Below are 26,022 nucleotides of genomic sequence, written 5' to 3' on the forward strand. Positions count from 1 at the left end.
TGCACTACGAACTCATTTTCAAATAATTTATAAGGAGGCTGGAGAAAAGAGGAAACAACATAAATTTGAAAGAGATACATTTTAAGTTGGAAGGAGGGATAAATTAATTATATTTGAATTTTCAAATATAATAAGTATAATTAATTTTTAATTTAATTATTGTTCTAATTATTTAGGAGTAAAAATCTACAAAATATTATTAAATTAATTTATTTGAGGATAATGATTTTGATTATTAAATAAACTCAGTAAAATATTTAATAAATGAAAATAAATTGAAATTAAAATGATTAAATTTATTTTAATAATTTTACTTAATTAAGATAAATTAACTAACCACAGTTCATTATCTAAAATTCACTAATATAATAAAATTATAGAAAATAATCAAAATGATTGTTTATTTACATGAAATTTGAGTAGCATGCTCATGAAACACCAAACACAATTCATCTTAGGGGTGTACATTCAACTCGACAACTCGGATCAACCCAACCCGAACTATAAGGGTTGAGTTGGATTAGCATTTCGAGTTGGGTTGAGTTCATTTTTCTAAACCCCGGATCAAATCGGTTCGGTTTTAGGTTCGTGAATAAAACCTTTGGGTTGACCCAAACCAAATAAAAATATATAAATTATATTAAGAATTTTTTTATATTAATAGGTTTGCTAGGGTAGTACCTTGGCCTCTTTAAAGCACCTAAGCCAGTTCGATGTGGAGTTAAGCTATATTAATATGTTATAATTTTTGCTTATTTTTTTATGTAAATAATTATAGAACGATTTGTTCGCTTATTTTTTTTATGTGAATAATTATAGAACGATTTGCGTTTGTTTGTAAACTTTTAATATATTTTATCGATTGTATCCCCAACCCGAAAATATGTGAATAATTATAGAACGATTTGTTTGCTTATTCTTTTTTATGTGAATAATTATGGAACGATTTGCGTTTTGTTTGTAAACTTTTAATATATTTTATCGATTGTATCTCCAACCATTTTCGGGTTGGATTGGGTTCGATTATGAAAATTTTTGGATTGGGTTGGTTATCAATCCAACCAACCCAAACTTTTGAGTTGGATAAAAAAAATCTCTCAACCCAACCCAACCCAACTCGGACCACGTACACATCGATTGTATCCCCAATCCGAAAATAGAGGATTGGATTGGATTCGGTTGTAAAAATTTTCGGATTGGGTTGAGTTACCCATCCAATCCACCTGAACTTTTGAGTTGGGTGAAAAAAATCCCTCAATCCAACCCGGACCATGTACACCCCTCATTCATCTCAAGTACAATCTCAAACTAAACGATCCCAACGGTATAACTTGATCTTCCTCCGAGATAAAATCAAAAGGTTTTAGATAAATAGTTAAACCAAAATAAAAAGGCTTACAAATAAGAACTAGTAGTTAGTTAATTCATAAAATACATAATAGAAGTTCACACTCTTTTCACCTTTTCTGATCTGAATTATTGAGCCAAACCAGACAATGAACGAAGATGATCATATATAGACCCAATTGTTGCATGAGATGACTTTGTAGCAGCAAATGCTAAATGCTTTGGCGCTTCACTTCTATCAAAGTAGAATGCTCCCGGTACCAACTTCTCATTCGGCTGTAACGCCAACCAAATAATCGTATCGGCCCCTTCCTCCCTCGTTCTTAGCTTCCCAGAGAGCCTGAAATGATCGAGCGAGGAGTTGATAATCTAGCCCGTTTTGAATAACAAAGATTTTGCTAGTTATCCTTACGATTTAGTGAAACTTGGTAGAGATTTAGCAACTCCAGGCGTTTCGGCCCAGCCGGGGTGCATCGAGTAGAATCCGATCCCTTTGTTGGAGTACTTCTCTGCCCATTTCTCTGTCAAAGCCACCTAAAAATAAAGCTTCACTCACCTTTAGATATGTCATAATACATTGCAGCCATGGCTAAATCAAGCAATCTTCATGAAGTGTCAAGCGAGGTTATATTACGCATCTACCGGTAGCACTTTCTTCTTTGCATGTAACATATTGAACTTTGAAAGATAAATAAAATGTCTCATCATTTTCGTGGCAGCCAGAGTGTGCCGTTTTTGTGGGATCTTTGGTGTGTAAGAACAATAGAATGGACTTAAACGGATTTAAAGTGATATGTTATCGTTTGTAAAGTTGTGAGATCTCACATTGATTGGAGAAGATAACAAAACATTCTTTATAAGAGTGTGGAAACCTCTCCCTAGTAAATGCATTTTAAAACCGTGAGGTTGACGGCGATACGTAACGGGCCAAAGTGGACAATATCTGCTAGCGGTGGGTTTGGGCTGTTACAAATGGTATTAAAGTCAAGCATAAGACGGTGTGCCAGTGAAAACGCTGGGTCCCAAAGGGGAAGTGAGATCTCACCTCGTTGGAAAGGAGAACGAAACATTCCTGATAAAGGTGTGGAAACCTCTCCCTAGTAGACATGTTTTAAAACCGTGAGGCTGACGGCGATACGTAACGGGCCAAAGCGGACAATATCTGAGCTGTTACAATTGGTATCAGAGCCAGACACCAGGAGGTGTGCCAGCAAGGACGCTGGGTGTCACAATCCAAAGTGTGGTTGTGCCCTGAAGTAAGTCGTCGAGGACAATGACTAGTTTAAGTGGGGGAGAATGTCACAACCTAACAATGGTTGTGCCCCAAGTAAGTCATCGACGACGATGACTAATTTAAGTGGGGGAGAATGTCACAACCTAACAATGAAGACGATGACTAGTTTAAGTGGGCGAGAATGTCACAACCTAACTATGAAGACGATGACTAGTTTAAGTGGGCGAGAATGTCACAACCTAATTATGAAGAGAGTAGGTTGTGATCTTCACGTTGCGACAAGAGAAGCGGCGACCCTCAAGTGGCGCCCATCTGGCCACATGAGGGCCTAAACGAGTGCCATAATGCGACCAAGAAGAACAGTGCATCATCTAACACACCACACGGAGTGGGCATTGAAGACAAGTTGAGACATAAGCAAATTAGAGGCAAGAGGGGCAAAGATAGGCTTGTTGAAGGGTCGGGTAAGGTCCCGAGCCTTAACCTCGAAAGTCGGAGTTCCAGAAGGAATTTGGGCATGCGGTTCTGGAGTTAAGTCCATCCATATGAAATATGAATGCTCGTCAAGTTTGGTGTTAATCGAACACCGGACGGACGCTGCACGACACCGTGGTCGTTCGCCAAAATCATATCTGTGCCTGAAAGATTGAAAATGGCTCAAAATGTACTATAGGGATACCATGGTGTCAGCTCTCCACAACCCCTGGGCCCTGTGGCCTAAGCGAGCTACCCTGTGACACATAGGTGTGTCACAGGTGAGCGTGCCGAGACGAGTGTCTCGGGCGACTTCCTTTGGAATGAGATTTTCAAGGACAGTACTAGGCGGCACGGGTGTGCCGGCATTGCGCTCCAGCCCGCATGTTGTAGGTTGCTACATAGACCCGCTATCCAGCACGGTATCCGTAAATGATATGGCATGGGCACAAGAGTGTCAATGCCTCGATAGAACCTAGATGGATGGATGTTCAGGAAGTCCCGATAATATGAGCGACACGCGGGCTCGTTCTGGATGGCATAACCGAGTGAGTTGTGATGGCCGACGACACCCCAAGACTCGAAATGGCGTCAAGACATATGGGTCATGTCGATGGAGATCGAGATGACAAGAGAAGACGCGACGGTGCATTGAGAGACCTTGGCCCCGAGCAGAGGCAAGGTCAAGCCAAATGACTTGGCCTAGTGTAGAGGCAAGTCGGTTATGTCGCAGACGATTGAACATGCACGCGCAGGTGACATGTGTGGTCGGACAAGCTTGGATTCCGCACAAGCGATGTTCGAGTGGCAAAGACAAACCTTGCCTAAGGTCTGATGAAGCCACAAAGTCGGGGCGAAAACTATATATGGGACTTAATTCCCCTTAAGGCGGGTAGTGAGCGTGTCAAGATCACAACACCCGCGGTAAAAAAAGTAGGACCGTGACACTGGGCACCTAAGGGGAGTGGATTGTGAGATCCCACATCAGTCAGAGAGGGAACGAAGCATAAGCATTCCTCATAAGGGAGTAGAAACCTCTCCCTAGTAGATGCATTTTAAAACCATGAGGCTAACAGCAACAATACATAACAAGCCAAAACAGACAATATGCTAGCGATGAGCTTGGGCTATTTCAAAAGTTCTATGTTCGATGGTGAAGCTTTTTTCGTAGTTACCCTCCTTTAGGTCTTGTTTTACTAGTGTGGAGTCCCTTTTGCAATATCCCTCCCTTTTCATACCCTAGTTTTTTCGTATTTCTAGTATCTTTACCCTCGATGAAACAAACCAAAACCTTTAGCATTTATGCACGAAACCTAAAACGGGAAAACGCGTTCGAACAGCGTACAGTAAATCAAAAGCATAGTATTCTAGAACAAGATACATGGAGCATTACTAACCTGAACTCGCTTGTTAAGTGCATATTGTTTGGCCCCATCAAATTTTTCTTCACTAAACTACAAGGAAACAAAGAACAAAGATCCAGTAAGAATTAGGTCCACAAACAGAGAAGGCAGAGACGTTCAACAAAGCAGCACACCTGCAGATCATTGGTTAAGGGAACTGAATACATTCCACCAGAAGAAACTGTGATGACCTTTGCATCAGGTGCAGCTTTCTCCAGCAATGGCATCATTAGTTCAGTTATTGCATAAGTGCCTAAAACATTCACAGCAAAGTTCAATTCGAACCTGGAATTCAGAAACTATTAAGAACTTTTGGGCAACTATTTCTTAGAGAAAAAAAGTTACAGATAATGGAAGATCATACCCTTCAGATGTTGTAACTCGATTATTCTCGAGCAATCCCGCATTGTTAACCTACGTACAGTTAGGAATGGAAATCAATCTCTTTTGTATCCAACTGTTTTCATGATGTTAAAGTGACATTTATAATTGTAGACTGTAACCGCCCCCAAAGTTCTAAAATGCGTCTGCTAAGGAGAGATTTCTACACCTTTACAAGAAATGTTGCGTTCCTCTCTCCAACCGATGTGGGATCTCACAATCCACCCCCTCTTGGGGGCCAGCGTCCTTGTTGGTACACCGCCTGGTGTCTAACTCTGATACCATTTGTAATAGTCCAAGCCCACCGCTAACAGATATTGTTCTCTTTGGGCTTTTCCTTCTAGACTTGCCCTCAAAGTTTTAAAATGCACTTGCTAGGGAGAGGTTTCTATACCTTTACAAGAAATGTTTCGTTCTCCTCTCCACCCGTTGTGGGATCTCACAATCCACTCCCCTTGGGGGCCCAGCATCCTCGCTGGCACACCGCCCAGTGTCTAGTTCTGATACCATTTGCAACAGATCATGCCCACCGCTAGCAGATATTGTCCTCTTTGGGCTTTCCCTTCTGGGCTTCCCCTCAAGGTTTTAAAACGTGTTGCTAGGGAGGGAGAGGTTTCCACACCTTTATAAGAAATGTTTCGTTCCCCTCTCCAACAGATGTGGGATCCCACAATCCACCCCCCTTGGGGGCCTAGCGTCCTCGCTGGCACACCACCAGTTTCTAGCTCTGATACCATTTGTAACAGACCAAGCCTACCGCTAGCAGATATTGTCCTCTTTGGGTTTTCCCTTCTGGACTTCGCCTCAAGGTTTTAAAACGCGTCTGCTAGGAAGAGATTTCTACACCTTTATCAGAAATGTTTCGTTCCCCTCTCCAACTGAATGGGATCTTACATAGACAGAAGGAGCAGTTGTCGAGAAAGGAAGTAAATGATAACGATTTAGCAGATTAATACGAAATACGGGCTAAAACATACAATTTTTAGAATCTAAAAGGAAAATGTTACGAAGACAGAGATTCATTACCAAAACATGGACCGGGACATTCTTTGAAATAAAATTCGAGGAAAATGACGTAACGTCTCTGATCGACGAAAGATCACAGACCTGAAAACTAAAGAAAAGTGATCAGATAACAAGAAAGCTAAAGTAGTAATCTATTCTTTTAAATATAGCATAATCTAAATGGTCTGCTGCAAATATTATCTACAAGAAAAGAGTAACAAAATTATCGACTCGTAGAAGTTAACGATTTCTTTATCGAAGCCACATTCTCTTGTTAATGATGGTTGGAAAAGAACTACCTCCAAATGAACATTTTGGTTTCCTGTTTTAGACTTTATCTCAGAGAGAGCAGCTTCTCCTCTTTCCTTGTTGCGGCATACCATGTAGACGGTAGCTCCACTGCAAAAACATCAGAAATTTCATGGTTCCACGACGAATCGATGTTCTTTTTACATAAGTTGTGTTCCTTGAAGACTCAACAAATATAACAAAAACCGAAACAAGAGAGTTGGAAAAGGGATCGAGACCGTGATGCTAAACCCTCTGCAGTTGCATATCCAATCCCAGAATTCGCCCCAGTAACAATGCAATTTTTCCCTTCAATGTTTGCTTGCATATCTTCTGGTTTGAACATCTTAGAATGTTCACTATAGCCATAAAACAGTAATAAGATAACCATATTAACGAAGCTAAAACATATTTATGAAATTGTTAATGGTTTAACATCACAAGAACCTCTAATTCTAATTGTAACGGCCCAAGCCCACCGCTAATAGATATGGTTCTCTTTATGCTTTCCCTTTAAGGGTTCCCCTCAAGGTTTTTAAAACGCGTATGCTAGGAAAAGGTTTCCGCACCCTTATAAAGAATGTTTCGTTCTCTTCCCCAACCGATGTGGGATCTCACAATCCACCCCTCTTCAGTTCCGTTCTCCAAGAAGAGAACAATATCTGCTAGTGGTGGGCTTGGGGCATTACAAATGGTATACCGGGCGATGTGCCAACGAGGAGGCTGAGCCCTGAAGGGGTGGACACAAGGCAGTGTGCCAGCGAGGAGGCTGAGTGTAACGCCCCAGATCCACCGCTAGCAGATATTGTCCTCTTTAGGCTTTCCCTTTTGAGCTTCCCCTCAAAAACGCGTCTGCTAGTGGAAGGTTTCCACACCCTTATAAATGGTGGTTTGTTCTCCTCCCCAACCAATGTGGGACATCACAATCCACCCCCCTTCGGGGCCCAGCGTCCACGCTGGCACTCTTCCCTTCCTCCAATTGATGTGGGACCGCTCTCAAATCCACCCCCTTTGGAGACCAGCATCCTTACTGGCACACCGCCTCATGTCTACCCCCCTTCGGGGAACAGCGAGAAGGCTGGCACATCATCCAGTGTCTGGCTCTGATACCATTTTGTAACGGCCCAGATCCACCGTTAGCAGATATTGTCCTCTTTAGGCTTTCTCGGGCTTCCCCTCAAGGCTTTAAAACGAGTCTGCTAGGGGGAGGTTTCGACATCGTTATAAATGGTGGTTTGTTCTCCTCCCCAACCAATGTGGGACATCACACTGAGCCCTGAAGGGGTGGACACAAGGCGGTGTGCCAACAAGGACGCTGGACCCTGAAAGGGGTGGATTGTGAGATCCTACATAGGTTGGGAGGAGAACGAAACATTTTTTATAAGGGTGTCGAAACCTCTCCTTAACATACGCGTTTTAAAAACCTTGAGGGGAAGCTCGAAAAGAAAATCTCAAAGAGGACAATATCGGCTACCAGTAGACTTGAGTCATTACACTAATAATCAGTGCACCTTCCAGGTTTAGTGGAGTTAAACAAAATTAAAGTCTAAATTCCAAAAAAAGCTATGAAAATAAATAGGGTTTTCGAGGAACTAAACAGATGAACAACGTGTTAATCAGTAGACAAACCACCATAATCAAAGTTTAAAGAGAAGCAATCGTTGAAAATTACTTAATAAGCACTTCAAATCCTTCCAAAGTTCACTACAAACTCACCCTAAATCACTACCAGAAGTTTCCCTTCTACTCCAAACACGATCCAATCATACAACTTCCACTGAAAAATTAAAGACAAAAAAGAGGGGAAAATGTTACCTGAATGCAGATTTGGTGAAGTTCAGGTAGCCATAGGCCCCAAAAACTGATACTCTCCATGCCTGCAACAACGGGAAAAGGATTACAACTTCAAACACATAAATCCCGGCTTTGTATCAAAGATTTTGGTGCCGTAACAAAAGAAAATCGCACACAAAGAGATGATCGGAGAGGAGTATATGCCTTGAGAAGAAACATTGCGAGTGCTCCAATGGAGATATGGACTCGAACCTGCAGAGCTCCACGTTCCATGTCAATGGGCGCACTCGAACAATTGATAACGGGCACTGTTCGCCCGAAACCGTTGGGAGTTGAATGAGTGAACAGAACTTTGCCACGCTTTCTTCTTTGGTATCATATTCGATTTTTCTTTTTTTCTTTTATCTCTCTTTAAATGCCATTTTGATTTTTTATAATTATTTTTTCTATTTTTTTTAAATAATTTATTAATGCTACTCGACTCTACGGATGATATTGTCCACTTTGAGTTTAAGCTCTCATAGCTTTGCTTTGAGCTTCCCCAAAAGAACTCGCACCGATGGAGAGAGCATTATTTGATTATAAATCCATGATCTTTCCCTAAATTAGTCGATGTGGGACTTTCATCATCCAACACCTCCTCTCGAACAAAGTACGCCTCCCCTTAATCGAGGCTTGACTCCTTTTCTTTTGGAGTCATTTGTTCGACATTTGAGGATTTACCAATCTATTGGCACGACTAAGTTTAGTGCATGACTCCGATACCATGTTAAACGAACACAACTCTAACATGGTATCAGAGCCATACCCTAAACTTATTTGTGCCAATAGATTGGTAAATTCTCAAATGTCGAACAAATGACTCCAAAAGAAAAGGTGTCGAACCTCCTCGAAGGCATAGTAAAAAATGACTAAGACTCCAAAATAAAAAGAAGTCGAGCCTCGATTAAGGAGAGACGTACTTTGTTCGAGAGGAAGTGTTGGATGATGAAAGTCCCACATCAGCTAATTTAGAGAATAATCCTGAGTTTATAATCAAATAATACTCTCTCGTTGATATGAGCCATTTTGAGAAGCACAAAACAAAGTCATGAGAGTTTATACTCAAAATGGACAATATCATATGTACAACCGAGAATTTATGTCGGTATGAAAAGTATTAATTATAAAAGTTATGCATTAACAATTAAAAATAATTAATATTATTACAACAATTTAATCAATGCTGCAATTAAAAAAATGAAATAATTCCAAATAATGAATTTCATTTAAAAAAGAAATCAATATGTTTTACAAAAAAAAAAGAATAATAGCGAAGTTAATAATATATTTAAAAAATACCCAGGAAATTTTAAGAATAATATTAACACCATTTACCTTTATAAAAAAAAGTTATTTTTTTTTTACCGTTAATATTTGGACGAAAACCTTTTATAGACATATAAAGTAAGTAAAAGTATAGATTGTGGTAAATGAGTAAATTGTATCCGGTAAAAATTGTCATAAATAGGAAATAACTTTGTATATAGTAAACCTATATATAATAAATTAAACCATATATATATTTCACGCTAAGCTAAACCATATATATATCATGGTAAAGCTATATATATATATCTAGGAGCTAAACTAAACCCAGGAGCTTTGAACTTGCATACTTTAAGAGCTTTGAGCTTTCCATCGAGAGTTCCACTTGCATTTTCCCTATCCTGTTCTGTGTTCATCTAGATCAAGGAGTGTGTGCATTGTTGTGCGATCCTAACAAATACATTAGAATAACACGATCTAAATTGTCTCGTATCAATATCGAGAGTCTTACCTCTCAACCAAAGTTTTCGACTTTTTCAATCGATGTAAAACTATGTTCATTTTCGTACCACGTACGATACAAGGGCCCCGATGTGTCCTCATAGACACATAAAAAGAGAGGCTTGATAAAGGTTTGGCACTAATTTGTTCTTCTCCTCAAGATGTTTCAGTTATAAAACATACACTTAACAGCAAAATTACACTTCCTTGTACTCATCAAGCCATTTCAAATGAAGAACTAAAACAAAAAATTACAAGAAAAGTTTATAAAACTATGTTAAACTCTCATCTAAAACCTGTCTTCCACTTAACCGGATACTGATCTTCTCTTATCAGACTGGCTGCTTCTCCCTCTAAACCCAACTACATTTAGTTTCTGACCTGACGGTTTGATGCCATTTCTGGGCTGCCTTCTGCTAGCCACCTGCTTCTTCGGTTCGGAAGATGGTTTCCTGGGTTCGGAAGACGGTTTTCTGGGGACGTTCCTTGATGGTTTTCTGGGGACGTTCCTCGACGGTTTTGTTGACTTAGAAACCCGAACACCGGACTTCTGAGTCTTTGCTGGAGATGCTTTTGCAGATTCATCTTTTGAATGGACACTTGAAGGTTTTGCTGCTGATGTTGTTGATGATTTAGCTCTGTTTCTCTCCTTTGAAACCTTAACAAATTTATCATTTTTTGTTTTCTGCTCGGTTATCATACGATCCCGTGCTATGTCTCTTCGCACGTTATCTGCTGTGAGAGATTCTAAGCTCTCGTTTTTTTGGATTGCTTCCTCGATGCGAGTGGCTAAAATATGATCCTTTTTAGTAACCAGGCTTGTCACATTTCCTACACCAATAGATGTACAAATAATGAAGGATCAGCAAGGAAGTTCAATTTCATCAAATTCAACCTAGCTTGTACAGGTCAGGCTAAGCTGCGAGTTAAGCTACGAGTTCGTGAGTACGTGAATCAACCAATAATGGCTAGCTACAAGTATTATAATGGTTGGATGAGGATACTTCTTGTAACGACCCTAATTTTCTACTGAAATAAAGTCACTACCATATGCATGACGTAATCTTCTTATACAAAAAGATTCATTTAAAATAATTCATAAAACAATTGCATTATGCATATGGTAACCGCTCTGTTACAGTTGGTATTAGAGTTCTAGGTTATAGATTATGTGACTAGCCTACGAGGTAGGCTTAACATGTTCCATGGTCCCATAGTTGATGCTCGATGTAACGATGAATGATTTTAAATGAATGTTTCCGCATAAAAAGGTCACGTCATGCATATGGTATCAGAGCTCTAAGTTATAGATTTTGTGGACTAGCCTACGAGGTAGGCTTAACATGTTCTATGGTCTTAAAAATAATGCTCGATGTAAGGATAAATGATTTTAAATGAATGTTTCCGCATAAAAAAGTCACATCATGAATATGGTATCAGAGCTCTAAGTTATAGATTCTGTGGACTAACCTACGAGGTAGGCTTAACATGTTCCATGGTCTCACAGATAATGCTCGATGTAAGGATAAATGATTTTAATGAATGTTTCCGCATAAAAAGGTCACGTCATGAATATGGTATCAGAGCTCTAAGTTATAGATTCTGTGAACTAGCCTATGAGGTAGGCTTAACATGTTCCATGGTCCCACAACCACAGATAATGCTCGATGTAACGATAAATGATTTTGAATGAATATTTTCGCATAAAAAGGTCACGTCATGCATATGGTAGCGGCTCTATTTCAGCAGGTCATGGCTAGGCTCAAGGATTTTCCTTCCTAGTTACCCAACGAATGGACAGCATAAAATCCATGAGAAATAACAGAGTTACAAACATCAAGTACATCAAAGAGCAAGCGACGAACCTTTTGCACCCATACGAGCTGTTCTTCCCGTGCGGTGAAGGTAATCGATCTACAAGGTGAAACAAAATATCATTGATAAGCTATTTAGGCATGAAAGTGCAGCACAAAAAGAGGTGGTGCAAAATAAACAAGCCAAGTTCTTCAAAAGTAAAAAACTCTTACAGAATTTGAAGGGAAATCAAACATAATGACATGATCCACATCCAAATCCAAGCCCCTAGCAGCCAAGTCCGTGCAGACTAACGTCGGACAATCAGCATCATCGCTCTTGAACTTCTTGAGATTCTCGACTCTGATTTTCAAACGACAGTATAAACGCATATATCAAAATCTTGGATTACTCAGAACCAACAATCTTTTTGTATCTACTCGTTCTTTTCAGTTTTTCGATCCGAGTCACTGCAGCTCTTTGTAACTTCATTGATTGTCACTAGGTAGAGTAAATTTTATAAAAATGAAACGGAGTTTATCACCGAAATCCTTACCGCTGCTGAGCAGGCACCTCTCCGTGGTAATTGACCGTAGAAATTTGATTTTCACCGAGAAAATGATCCACGGCACGGCTGGAATTTAAAGTGTTACAGAACACCATTACCCTGTTTCCTTTTGCCAAACTTGGTTCAAGAACCTGCATCCTCACAAAATAACAAATATATAGCCCAATAGACAGTCCAATAATCTAAGATGATAATGTGATGCTTAAGACTTCCTGCTGTTTAGGTTCATGCATTTTTTAGTAAGGATTTAGCTGGTTGATTTCTTTCCTTATTGCTTTGTGTATCAACTACTAGATTTATCTGTCTGGAACGACTTTCTAAGTGCTTTACTATGAATGTCCGTCTACATAGGTCGTCCTTCTTCATTGACGAAAAATGTTTTTGTGCCTCTGGTAAGCATAGTGCATAGAATCCATTTGCGGCCTGAAGTCAAACATGTCGAGCAAATGGAAACTAAGAAAACCCCTTCTCTCACGGCTGAGATTACCTCCTTCCTTCACTTATGGGTCTTACATATTCTCCAATTCCTTATTTCTCTCCTGAATCTCGTAAACAAGGAATTATCATCATTTAGTTGGGGATTCTTGTAAGAAAATTAGGGTAATCTTTCTTTCGTCTTTCCTTCCATAAACCTTCCTCAAAAGAAGAAGAAGAATAAATAGGTTCAAGATTTAATTCATAAGGTAAATAGGGGAAGGTCAGGTACTAGAGTATAAGGTTCAGAAGCTCTCGTGTCAACCACTTCTCGTAAGAAGGAATGGAAGGAAGAAGCTGATAAGACTGTAAAGTAAAGGAGGGGCGTTTACAGGATTTCATATGTTTTACCTTGTTCAATCAATCTCGGATAGCAGTCAGGGTAGGGAATGTCAGGTAATAGAGTATAAGGTTCTGGAGCTCTCGTGGCAACAACTTCTCGTACGAAGGAAGGGAAGGAAGAAGCTGATAGACGGTAAAGTAAAGGAGAGGAATTTACAGGATTTCATATGCTTTATCTCGTTCAATCAGTCACGGATAGCAGTCGGGGAAGAACAGTCTGTTATCCTATTAGTAACTTAACAAGGGGGTGGAGGGATTTGAGACAAATGGCAATGCAAAAAATAGTTGAGAATCAATCTTATACTTCTTACAAACTCAAAAGGAAGTAATTACTTGAGGTAAAATCAGTGAAATTCTTCCCATGGTAAATAGGAAAGGTGAAACTCATGGATGCACAAGCTCAGTTCCATATGTTAAATTTCAAAACCTTGCCAGGTGAGAGGTTAAAAACTCCATGGTCATGGCATGGCTTGGCAGTTTAACAGCCCAGGCATTGGAAGTTACTTTTATTGAGACTCCTAGAATTTTTTAACGACCAAGCCATGACCATGACGATACGAAACAACGAAACCACGAACTTCATGGAAATAAGGAGATAATGGTCTAAGAATCTAAGCTAATATATGTCAGAGCGTTCATAATGGACTAAGAAGTACCCAAGAAATAAATACAATAGTCAAACCTGCAATAAAGCTTCCATCTTGTTTTCAGAACCTGAAAGCTTGATGAAATCATGACGAGCGGATGCGATCTTTTTATGCAAAGTTGATGTGCGTAAATGCACAATGCCTTGAAATTCCTCATCGATCAGCTTTTGAACTGCCTACAGCGATGGCCAGACCGTATGAGCGGAAGAATTTTAACAACCGAAATGTATAATGAAACGACAAATGCTGAAATTGTAAATAAAATCGAATGACTATTGACTAGAAAAGGAAACTGATCTCGCATATAGAACCGATTGTCGAAAGTATTCAAAGAACATTTAACATCCTTCTACCGAAACTGTAATAGCCCAAGCCCACCGCTAGCAGATATTGTCCTCTTTGGGCTTTCCCTTTCGGGCTTCCTCTCAAGGTTTTTAAAATGTGTCTGCTAGGGAAAGGTTTTCACACCCTTATAAAGGGTGCTTCGTTCTTCTCCCCAACCGATGTGGGATCTCACAATCCACCCCTTTCGGGGCCCAACGTTCTCGCTGGCACTCGTTCCTTTCTCTAATCGATGTGGGACCCTCCAGTCCACCCCCCTTCGGAGCCTAGGGTCCTTGCTGACACACCGCCTCATGTCCATCCCCTTCGGGACTCAACTTCCTCACTAGCACATCGTCCGGTGTCTGGCACTGATACCATTTATAACAGCTCAAACCCACCGCTAGCAGATATTGTCCGCTTTGGGCTTTCCCTTTTGGGCTTCCCCTCAAGGTTTTTAAAACGCGTCTGCTAGCGAGAGGTTTCCACACCCTTATAAAGGGTGTTTCGTTCTCCTCCCCAACCGATGTGGGATCTCACAAAAACAATTATAAAGAAGGGTTCCATCACGTTCAACATGCCTACCTTCAGATTTTCTAACATCCAAATTATCAATCCATACAGATTCAAAGAAAAATATGATCTCAACAGGGAAAAACAAAATACTTCTGTCACATTGAAACCAATACCTTTGTCATTGTTGCAGTGATCAATATTGTTTGAAATCCTTGGCCATCATGTGATGAGGCACGATGCTTTAATGGGCCAATAAACTTACGAATGTCGGGTCCAAATCCGTGATCAAACATGGTGTCTGCCTCATCCAGCACCTACTAAAACGACTCCACAATCACGACAGCGTCATATGCATTCCAAAGCAAAAATTACAAAAGTAATGCAACATATGAACTGGACAATAATATCAGGGACTTATGATTTTGGACTGAATGCAACATCAAAACCATAATATTAGGTCCGCACCAAGTATTTGATGTCACCATACACCATGTTGCCTGCGTCAATATGTTGAAGAACTCTGCCAGGAGTTCCCACCACCATGTCTATTGGATTACTTAATGAGTCCTCTTGTGGCCTGATCCGACCACCGCCACTTACCATGGTAGACCTAAATCGTGCATGATGACTGATAGATTTCGACACTCGAAACACCTATTGTAATCATTTGATGTTAATAGGAGATGTATAAATTATATAGCAATACATGTAATAAAATCAAGTCAACCTAAAGCTACCTGTTCAGATAATTCCCTCGTGGGACATAGCACGACTGCTCGAGGACGCCTAGGCTTCATTAACTTGCCAAACAGTTCTTCATCCCGCCTCAGCAACTACAAATATTACTTAATTAGTTCACTGATACTCCATAAAATAGCACACAGTAATCAATATATAAACCTCCACATCGTTAGGTTCCACTGCCAATATCATACCAATTTGCATCAAAGATGGAATCAGGCAATCCATAGAATAATGAAACAAGATAGAAAAGATAATTTAGTTTTTAGATAGAAAAGATAATCCATAGAATAATCAAACAAAACGTTTAATTTTCTTTACATCGTCGTGGGTTTTAACCAATGAAGATTATAATTTAGTTTCTATAGTTTTAAAAGGTCGATTATCGTCTTTGGAGCACATGGCTAGTCCAATAGAGCTCTACCACAAATCTTCATTATGACTACACCTTCGAGACTCATAACTTTTTCATTCGACACTTGAGTCACTATGACTATACCTTCGAGGATTTTATTGAAATGACTAAGTCAAGATAAGAGCACGACCTTGATACCACTGATACGACACAACTGACGTCCACAGTGGTATAATATTATCCACTTTCCTAAAAAGCATCATATCTATGAAGATAGTGTCGCTTACTTATATATACTCAAGATCTTTCCCTTAATTAGTTTACATCGTCGTGGGTTTTAACCAATGAAGATTATAATTTAGTTTCTATAGTTTTAAGAGGTCGACTATCGTCACAGGAGCACATTGCTAGTCCAATAGAACTCAACCACAAATCTTCACTATGACTACACCTTCAAGACTCGTAACTTTTTTGTTCGATACTTGAGTCACTATGACTATACCTTCGAGGATTTAATTGAAATGACTAAGTCAAGATAAGAGCACGACATTGATACCACTAATAAGACACAACTGACGTCCACGGTGGTATAATATTATCCACTTTCCTAAAAAGCATCATACCAATGAAGATAGTGTCGCTTACTTATATACACAAGATCTTCCCAACTCCAACATTTACTAGAAAAGATCCTTCCAAATTTAGAACATTATACATGGACAGCACCAAGCACAATATCACAATTAGACTTCAAACATTACAAGATAATTTAGTCTACAACAAATTTAAGGAAACCCCACAACAAAAATGCTGTTGAATTGTACCTGGACAAGAGGTAGCAAGTAAGCCAGAGTTTTACCAGACCCAGTATGAGAACCCAAAATCACACTCTTCCCTTCCAAAACAGCCGGGATTCCAATGCTCTGAATCTCAGTCGGAACCTCAATGTTCATCTCCCTCAGAGCCCCCATCACCTCCTCATTCAAACCCAATTCTTCAAAACTCTCAACCAATTTCTTCTTCTTTTCTGGCTTCTTCATTTTCTCCTCACCACTTCCCACAGCTAGCTTAGTCTTAGAAGCAGATTCATTGAGATGCCTAGTCCTGAGCCGCTCAAGCAAAATAGAGTGCTTCAACGGTTCAATCGCCTGAGTTGTTTCCGTGGATTCTGCGTTGGTCGTGGCGCTGGTAGCGGAGCAAAGAGGCCTAAATCCTGAGAAATTTCTGATAGGTTTCGGTATTTTGAGGAGCGACAGACACTTGGGGGGCGAAACGCGAGAACTGATTAACAGGTTTGTGGAGACTGAAAGAGAGAGCAGAGTTCTTCCTGTGCCTCCCATGGCGTGCAAACTGAATGCCAGAGATGAGCTATGGCGCGGAAATGGAGGTTTTGGGCTGCCTCAATGCCTCATTTGCTCTCCCATTTTTCAGGCACTGCAAACCAAATCCCCTATGGGATTGAATCCATTTTTTTATTTGTTTAAAATTTAGGTCAAAAATATCTTTGGGTTCATTGTTATATAGTGAATTTTAACGCTTCAAATTTAATTATTATATTATCAATAAAATTTAAAATTTATCCTTAATTTTTTTTTTTCAAAATATAATTAATTTCAATGACTATAAATTTTTTTTTTTAAGAATTTTAAGTACGAACCAATAGACTTGATTTGAAAAAAGAATAGTTATGTCGAGATATTTCTTTACTCTCAATAATTAGACTACAGTTGGATGATCTTTGTAGTCATTTTGTTTTAATTGATATCATCACGAGGATGGATACGAGGTTAAATTGAAAGTTGAAGAGTAGATTTATGCGGGTACAACTAATAATTACAAACTCTAGCCTGGGTCAACTAAGTAACTGGCTCTACTATCGGTATGGTTGAAAGATTTGTTTTATGTATGATGACACGTGCTCAATGGTCCTACTCGTGTCATATGTTTGATAGGTTTGTTATGTTTCAATGATATGATATGGTTTGTGATATAATGTTTAACATTAGAATATGAATGGATGTCATATTATGCCTTGATGAATTATGATGTGCTATGAAATGTCATGACATTATGTGACATGATTACGTTAGGTCATGATGAATGACTGGCATGATTTGTTTACCATGAAAAATCTTGGAACTTCGTGCATAAATATTTATGTGCATCGAGATATTTTCCCTTGTGGTGAGTACGGACGTGTACGTTATGAAAAGGAACATGACTATCATGTTTAATGTAACAGCCCTAAATTTTCATATACTCAGAGTCGTTACTAATGTCTCATGCTCATTTATAATGTGGAAATATAACTCTTACGTGAACATCATTTATAATGTAAACTTCAAAAAATGCTTAAAACAAATTCGTTCTTTGGAAAACACAGTCATGGTCTTACGTGTTTAAATGCGAAATACTGAAATTTAAAGAAAATAAAAACAAATACAAAATAGTTTAAAACAATGAAATGCAAAACAACCTATTCTAACTTAACTAGGAATTTAAATATGAGTATATCATATACACGTGTCACAGTCTCTGCTCACGATGCCACCGCCATCCGTACAAGTGCGCCTTGCCTTTACCTGAAAAAAATGATGTGACACACGAGTATTTCGTAGAATACTCAGTAAGTGGCTCCACTATAGGGGACCATGCAAATGCAAACACATGCAATCATGATTTAGGAACCTATATCTAATCATCTTAGGGTGGCCTCCAGTCTCAGACAAATTGGATGTGTAGTACTTCCCTATACACGACTCACACGTGCGAGTGTGAATCCCCAGGGAGCTCGCACACCCCCTGGACCCTCTGGTCAAGCTAATATATATGACGTCCGGAAGTCAGCGGAACCCCATAGTGTCATGCGCCTCATGAACACCCTCATCTTTCATGCCCCACATTGGTTGGGGAGGAGAATAAACCGCCATTTATAAGGGCGTGGAAACCTTCCCCTAATAGACGCGTTTTAGCGTGGAAACCTTCCCCTAATAGACGCGTTTTAAAGCCTTCAGGGGAAGCCCAAAAAGGAAAGCCCAAAGAGGACAATATCTGCTAGCATTGAATCTGGGCCGTTACCGTTGGTATCAGAGCCCAGTTATGGGATTCTGTAGACTCCTTACATTGTAAGCCAAAGAATCGCCCATGAGTGAACGGCAAACCCTCGTCACTTACAGGTACGCTTGGCCATAAAATGGAGGAATTTGAATTGTTGAATATTGAAATTACGTTGGTTATCATGGATGATTTCTTGTAAATCAAAATTAGTGGATATGCATGTTGCTTAATGTACGAATATGTATGGTCGAGTATTGATATTTTGATTGACTATCATGTGTGGTTTTGAGTGAACGGAAAACCCTCGTCACTTACAGGTACGCTTGGCCATAAAATGGAGGAATATGAATTGTTGAATATTGAAATTAGGTTGGTTATCATGGATGATTTCTTGTAAATCAAAATTAGTGGATATGCATGTTGCTTAATGTACGAATATGTATGGTCGAGTATTGATATTTTGATTGACTATCATGTGTGGTTTTATGTACTCGTCAGTCATAAAGTAGTGGATAATACACGTTGCATAATACTCGGCTGAAAAATGAAATTTTACGAGGTAATTAATTGTGGATTAGGAACGAAACAAGTGAAAGGATGTATAGCCAAGTAACAAATTGGGAAGGTAAACGTGCTCGAAGCGGGCCGGCAAGGGTACAGGAGAACCCATCTTTAGAGGCCCCACTTCAAGAACAGTCAGTAAATGCGAACCCAAATCCAGGGATAGGAGTTCCCCCATCTGATCTACCAAGAGCAAACCTTGATACTTCGAAAGTACCTAATATGACTGTGATGATGGAACTGATGCAATCCATGGCACAGACAAATTGGCAATTGGCACAACTGATCCCGCCCTTAGCGCAAAGTGCCAGGCAGACTACTCATCACAACCGGGGGGATGCAGCCGCATGAGAAGAAAGCAAGTATTTTCGAGCTTCAAACGTTGGGACCCCAAAGTATTCGAGGAAAAATCCAAGGACCCTGTCGTAGCTGAATTATGGTTGTTGGCTATTGATGAAATTTTTCGACGAATGAAGTGTCCAGAGGAGCATAGACTGAGTTGCGTGACCTACCTGTTACGTAAAGATGCTAAACTGTGGTGGTAATTAGCCTCCCGGGCGATTGTTGTAGACGAAGATGACATCACCTGTACGCAATTTGGAGTAGCGTTCCTCCGAAAATACTTCAAACTACTTGTGCGATATAAGCAGCAACGTGAATTCCTAAGCATAGAGCATGGAAACAGGTCAGTAGAGGAGTATGAACGAGAGTTCACCCGTCTATCCCATTTCGCCCCAATAATGGTCTCAACAGAAGAGCTGAAAGTAGAATGTTTTGTTATGGGTTTGCAGCCCGATATCCGAGGAGCGGTGTCAGCTCACCTTCCACCTGACTAAGCAACAGCACTCCAACTTGTCAAAATGCTCGACGATAAGAAATATCCAATAGAAGACACCCAAACCCACTTAAACACGTCGGTTGACCATAAGAGAAAGAGAGAACATACGTCACCTACCTCCTCAAAGGTACCTTGGCACCAGGCCAAGAAAAATTTAAATCAAGAGCGCAGACAACCAAAGGCTCACCTTCCACCTGACTAAGCAACAACACTCCAACTTGTCAAAACGCTCGACGATAGGAAATATCCAATAGAAGACACCCAAACCCACTTAAACACGTCGGTTGACCATAAGAGAAAGAGAGAACATACGTCACCTACCTCCTCAAAGATACCTTGGCACCAGGCCAAGAAAAATTTAAACCAAGAGCGCAGACAACCAAAGGCTCGCCCACAGAACACGCCACATGATAGACCACGTTGCACGAACTATGGAGATGTCACCCAGGACAGTGCAGGTTGAAGAATAGGGTATGTTTCAACTGTCACCAAGAAGGCCATGTTGTCGCGCATTGCACCCAAAAGAGAGCAACTAGTACAAATAAACCCCCTGGTAACCAACCAACCTCAAACCCGAGGCTAGCTCCACAACAGGGGCGAATGTATGCTACCACTCGCCAGGAGGCAGAAAACTCCAACACTGCAGTCACAGGTACGCTCTCTATTCTTGGGTACTACGCATGGGTCTTATTTGATTCTGGGTCAACCCACTCTTTTATTTCTTCTAACCTTGTAAAAAACGCAATAGGAGAAGTTGAACCGCTAGGGTACGGGTTGTCTGTGAGTACCCCGACAGGGGTAAGTATGGAAGCCTTCGAGAGGGTAAAGAATTGTCAGTTGTGTGTGTCAAACAACACGATGGATGTGACGCTGATAGTCTTAGATATGGCCAATTTTGATGTCATCTTAGGGATGGAGTGGTTAGCTAAAAACCATGCATCCATTGATTGCTTCGACAAGGAGGTTGTGTTCAGACTCCCTGGTCAGCCAAGCTTCAAATTCAAGGGGACCAGGGTGGGAACGGTCTCAAAGATAGTCTCAACATTAAAGGCAAGGAAGGTGCTTGGGGGATATTAGCTCATGTGGTGGAATTAGGGCGAACCGAGGCGAGCATTAACTCAAGTGAGAGAATTCGTTGACGTGTTCCCAGAAGATCTCCCAAGCCTAACTCGGAGCGTGAGGTGGAATTCGAAATTGTACTTGAGCTAGGAACAACCCTTATATCAAGAGCCCCGTACAGAATGACCCTGCTGAACTGAAAGAACTAAAGTTGCAGCTTCAAGAGCTACTAAACAAAGGCTTTATACGACCAAGTGTGTCTCCTTGGGGAGCCCCAGTGATATTTGTGGAAAAGAAGGATGGCTCTATGCGCTTATGCATGGACTATCGGGAACTTAACAAAGTGACAATTAAAAACAAGTATCCTTTATCCGGATCGACGACCTGTTCGATCAGTTGCAAGGAGCAGTTGTGTTATCAAAGATTGACTTACAGTCAGGCTACCATCAGTTGAGGATTAAGAAGAGTGATATCTCAAAGACAGCCTTTCGCACAAGGTATGGACATTACGAGTTTAGGGTAATGTCGTTTGGATTGACTAACGCTCCAGCAGCATTTATGGGGTTGATGAACAAAGTGTTCAGAGAATTCTTAGACAACTTCGTGATCGTCTTCATCGACGATATCCTTGTGTATTCCAGACTAGGGAACAACACGAGGAACATCTCAGGAAGGTGTTGACCACTCTGAGAACGAACAAGTTGTTTACAAAGTTCTGCAAGTGTGAATTCTGGGCAGAACAGGTGGGATTTCTTGGGCATGTAGTTTCGAGAATGGGAATCACCGTAGACCCAACAAAGATTGAAGCGGTGACGAATTGGCCTCGCCCGACCACAGTGACTGAGGTACGAAGTTTTCTTGGTCTAGCAGGGTATTATCGGTGGTTTGTGCAGGATTTCTCCAAGATCGCCACCCCCCTCACTGAGTTGACCAAGAAAGGAAAGTCGTTCACCTGGAATGATCAGTGCGAGAATAGTTTCCAAGAACTTAAACAGAGGTTAGTAATAACCCCGATACTTACTGTGTCGTCAGGAGATGGAGGCTTTGTAGCATACAGTGATGCTTCAAAAAGGGAGTTAGGGTGTGTCCTCATGCAACATGGGAAGGTTATCGCCTATGCTTCGCGTCAACTAAAAGAATACGAGCGAAACTATCTCACCCACGACCTAGAACTCGCAGCAGTGGTATTTGCACTAAAGATTTGGAGACACTATCTTTATGGAGAAATGACCCAAATTTTCACTGACCACAAGAGTCTTAAATACTTCTTTACTCAGAAGGAGTTAAAAATGAGACAACGCAGATGGTTGGAGTTGGTTAAGGACTATGACGTGGAGATACTCTATCACCCGGGAAAGGGGAATGTAGTAGCTGATGCGTTGAGCCGAAAATCAACACACACGTCTACTCTAATCACCAAACAAAAAGCGATCCAGCAGGATTTGGAACGCATCGGTGTAGCGTTGGCCGTGGGGGAGGTCGCAGCTCAATTGGCCCAGTTAACGATACAACCGACCTTGAGGCAACGTCTTATGATAAACAACATGGTGATCCATATTTGGTTGGAAAAAGACGTTTGATAAATGTCAATCAGACAGAGGAGTTTTCATTGACAACCGATGGGGGGCTCTTGTACCATGGGTGAATGTGTGTGCCAAATGAAGAAGAACTGAAGTTAGAAATCCTAACCGAGGCTCACCACTCGCCATTCGCCCTACATCCTAGTAGTACCAAGATGTATTAAGATTTGAAACGACATTATTGGTGGCGGAATATGAAACGTGATGTGGCCGAGTTTGTGAGCAAGTGTCTGGTTTGTCAATAAGTCAAAGCCCCAAGGCAGAAGTCGGCGGGCTATTACAACCACTTAGCGTACCTGAATGGAAGTGGGAGAACATCGCCATGGACTTTATCGTGGGATTACTTAGGATGGCCAGAGGCTACACAGTTATATGGGTTGTGGTTGATAGGCTCACAAAGTCAACTCACTTCCTGCCAGGGAAGTCCACTTATTCCGTGGATTTGTACTTGAAGGAAGTAACAAGATTGTACGGGGTACCGGGATAGGAATCCCCGTTTCACATCAAAGTTTTGGAAAAGCCTTAAAAAAGCGTTGGGTATGGCACCTTTTGAGGCCTTATACGGGAAGAAGTGTCGATCCCCAGTGTGTTGGGATGAAATGGGAGAACGCAAGTTGTTGGGCCCTGACTTAGTGTAAGCAACTAATGAGGCTATCCAGAAAATAAGGACTAGAATGTGTACGGCCCAAAGCAGGCAAAAGAGTTATGCCGATGTAAGACGAAGAGATTTGGAGTTTGAGGTGGGAGACAAAGTATTCCTTAAGGTGGCTCCCATGAAAGACGTTCTTAGGTTCGGTCGCAACGGAAAGTTAAGCCCACGCTTCATTGAACCATTTGAGATCTTGGAGTGAGTGGGACAAGTAGCTTACCGGTTGGCGCTACCACCTGTACTCTCAGGAGTCCACAATGTGTTCCATGTATCGATGTTGCGACTATACATATTTGACCCATCGCATGTGATAGATTTCAAACCTCTACGGTTGGATAAGGGTTTGATTTCAAACCTCTACAGTTTTTTTTTTTTATTGCTGTGTGTAATTTTATTCTGATTGCTGTGTGTAATCTGATCGCTATCGCCCGCCGCCCTTCCTTCTTTCTGCCGCCGCACCGCCCTTTCTTCTCTCTTTTTCACTTTTCTTCCTTAAGCCGCTGTCACCCAATGCTCACAGTCCCGCAGCCGACTGTTTCCTACACCACTCCGCGCCCCTTCCCACATCAGAAAACCCCCGCCCCTTCCCACATCGCCGCCACGAGGGAATGTCATCGTCTTTGCTAGAACCGACAATAAGAGGATTAAACGCAGCAAAGATTCAATGCCTATGTAGGAAGAAGGCTCAGTTCGAGGGGAGTCGGACCGTCGTTGTTTAGGAAAGGCCAAGTGTTAAGGATAGTTGACCGTTCACTATAAGGCAAATATCTAGATATTTGCCTTACATTACGGGTTACCATATTTGCCCTCTTATTAAAGGCAAATATATTACATTCATTTATTATTCTTTCCTTTTATTACTATTTCCATATTATTTGTAATTTACCATATTTCTGTATCCTGAAAATGATTATAAATAAGAGAACTCTCACCCCCATTTAGGTGTGGTGATTCAGCAAACATTCACATGGTATCAGAGCCCTTTCGGTTTAACAACCCTGATCCTTTCTTCTCTATGGCTTCCGAATCTTCTTATCATCTTCTTCCTTTCAATACTCTAATCCATATGATCACCATCAAACTTTCTTCCTCCAATTATCTTCTTTGGAAAAGCCAACTTCTCCCTCTCCTTGAGAGTCAAGACATGTTGGGCTATGTCAATGGAACTATGGTTCCACCACCTCGCTTTGAACTAGAAACCTCTTCAACACTCAACCCCAAATATTTGGCATGGAGAGCAGCCGATCAACGACTTCTTTGTCTCCTGCTCTCCTCTCTCACTGAGGAAGCCATGGCTGTTGTCGTTGGTCTCTCTACTGCACGTGATGTTTGGCTTGCATTGGAAACTACGTTCAGCCATCAGTCGAAAGCTCGTGAACTGAGACTCAAGGATGACTTGCAGTTGATGAAACGTGGCACCAAACCTGTTGCTGAGTATGCCCGTGCCTTCAAAAAAATTTGTGACCAACTTTATGCCATTGGCAGACCGGTCGAGGACATTGATAAAGTGCACTGGTTCCTTCGTGGACTCGGCACCGAATTTTCAGCTTTTTCTACTGCTCAGATGGCTCTCACCTCTATCCCCTGTTTTGCAGATTTAGTCTCTAAAGCTGAAAGTTTTGAGTTGTTTCAGCTCTACCTTGAGTCCTCTAACTCCACTCCTACAGCATTCACAGTCACTAATCGTGGTCGCACCCATGGAAGCCACCCTGCTTCCTTTACCAACCAGCGAGGTCGTTCTTATTCTCACAAAAACAACTCTTCTAATCGAGGACGAACCCACTCAAGTCAAGGTCGTCGACCACCTCACTGCCAAATATGCCGCAAAGAGGGCCATTATGCTGACCGCTGCAACCAACGGTATGTTCGACCTGATTCTTCTCATGCTCACCTTGCTGAAGCCTTTAACACGTCATGTTCTATTGCTGGACCCGATACTGCTGATTGGTTTCTGGACACTGGAGCTTCGGCCCATATGACTGCCGACCCATCTATTTTGGATCAGTCTAATAATTACACGGGTAAGGACTCTGTGATTGTAGGAAACGGTGCATCCCTACCCATTACCCACACCGGTACTCTTTCTCCTGTTCCAAATATTCACTTGTTAGATGTCTTGGTTGTCCCTCACCTCACTAAAAATCTTCTTTCCATAAGTAAATTAACGTCTGATTTTCCTCTCTCCGTTACATTTACTAATAATCTTATTACTATCCAGAATCGTCAAACAGGAAGGGTGGTGGCAACCGGTAAAAGAGATGGAGGGCTATATGTGCTGGAGCGCGGCAACTCTGCTTTTATTTCAGCCCTTAGAAACAAATCTTTACGTGCTTCATATGATTTATGGCATGCTCGTCTAGGTCATGTGAATCATTCTGTTATTTCTATTTTAAATAGAAAAGGTCATCTTTCTCTTACGTCTTTATTGCCTTCTACATCATTATGTAATACTTGTCAGCTTGCAAAAAGTCATCGATTGCCTTATTCCCGCAATGAACGTAGGTCGTCTCATGTGTTAGATCTTATTCATTGTGATCTTTGGGGTTCTTCTCCCGTCAAATCAAATTCGGGTTTCCTTTATTATGTTATTTTTATTGATGATTATTCTCGATTCACTTGGTTTTACCCTTTAAAATTTAAATCTGATTTTTTTGATATTTTTCTTCAATTTCAAAAATTTGTGGAAAATCAATATTCTTCTCGTATCAAGGTATTTCAAAGCGATGGTGGTACCGAATTTACTAGTACTTGTTTCAAAACTCATTTACGTAATTCTGGCATCCAC

The 26,022-nt window shown here is 40.9% G+C and overlaps 2 protein-coding genes across 3 annotated transcripts; both read right to left on the reverse strand.

Annotated features, from left to right (window-relative positions):
- Positions 1–1,348: 1,348 nt before the first annotated feature.
- On the reverse strand, positions 1,349–8,286 carry LOC111796707 (NAD(P)-binding Rossmann-fold superfamily protein). 2 transcript variants are annotated; one of them, XM_023679448.2, is made up of 10 exons: positions 8,131–8,286; positions 7,948–8,009; positions 6,372–6,491; positions 6,144–6,243; positions 5,866–5,946; positions 4,823–4,872; positions 4,593–4,743; positions 4,453–4,509; positions 1,760–1,881; positions 1,349–1,687 (listed from the first exon to the last, which is right to left on the reverse strand). In XM_023679448.2, the coding sequence occupies exons 1-10, from the start codon at positions 8,197–8,199 to the stop codon at positions 1,477–1,479; spliced, it is 1,023 nt and encodes a 340-aa protein (XP_023535216.1). In that variant the 5' UTR covers positions 8,200–8,286; the 3' UTR covers positions 1,349–1,476. The 2 variants fall into 2 exon arrangements, with proteins under 2 accessions (XP_023535216.1, XP_023535215.1); XM_023679447.2 differs by having other exon boundaries at positions 8,101–8,283.
- Positions 8,287–9,748: 1,462 nt separating this feature from the next.
- Positions 9,749–16,969, reverse strand: RH39. The gene is made up of 9 exons (XM_023680278.2): positions 16,318–16,969; positions 15,135–15,230; positions 14,863–15,051; positions 14,571–14,711; positions 13,596–13,736; positions 12,086–12,228; positions 11,763–11,892; positions 11,601–11,649; positions 9,749–10,566 (listed from the first exon to the last, which is right to left on the reverse strand). The coding sequence occupies exons 1-9, from the start codon at positions 16,831–16,833 to the stop codon at positions 10,043–10,045; spliced, it is 1,929 nt and encodes a 642-aa protein (XP_023536046.1). The 5' UTR covers positions 16,834–16,969; the 3' UTR covers positions 9,749–10,042.
- Between the last annotated feature and the right edge of the window lie 9,053 nt (positions 16,970–26,022).

The sequence above is a fragment of the Cucurbita pepo genome, chromosome 6, assembly GCF_057944985.1.
Source record: "Cucurbita pepo subsp. pepo isolate OVF chromosome 6, ASM5794498v1, whole genome shotgun sequence".
NCBI lineage: Eukaryota > Viridiplantae > Streptophyta > Magnoliopsida > Cucurbitales > Cucurbitaceae > Cucurbita > Cucurbita pepo.

Excerpts from the sequence above, each read along its gene's own strand:
- RH39 (XM_023680278.2), bottom strand. The coding sequence starts at position 16,833 with ATGGGAGGCACAGGAAGAACTCTGCTCTCTCTTTCAGTCTCCACAAAC. Across the intron at positions 13,737-14,570 it reads TCACTGCAACAATGACAAAG|GCAGTTCAAAAGCTGATCGA; the intron begins GTATTGGTTTCA and ends CCATCGCTGTAG. Across the intron at positions 12,229-13,595 it reads AGATGGAAGCTTTATTGCAG|GTTCTTGAACCAAGTTTGGC; the intron begins GTTTGACTATTG and ends GTGAGGATGCAG.
- LOC111796707 (XM_023679447.2), bottom strand. The coding sequence starts at position 8,199 with ATGGAACGTGGAGCTCTGCAGGTTCGAGTCCATATCTCCATTGGAGCA. Across the intron at positions 8,010-8,100 it reads CTCTCCGATCATCTCTTTGT|GCATGGAGAGTATCAGTTTT; the intron begins GTGCGATTTTCT and ends CCGTTGTTGCAG. Across the intron at positions 4,744-4,822 it reads CGAGTTACAACATCTGAAGG|GTTCGAATTGAACTTTGCTG; the intron begins GTATGATCTTCC and ends TCTGAATTCCAG.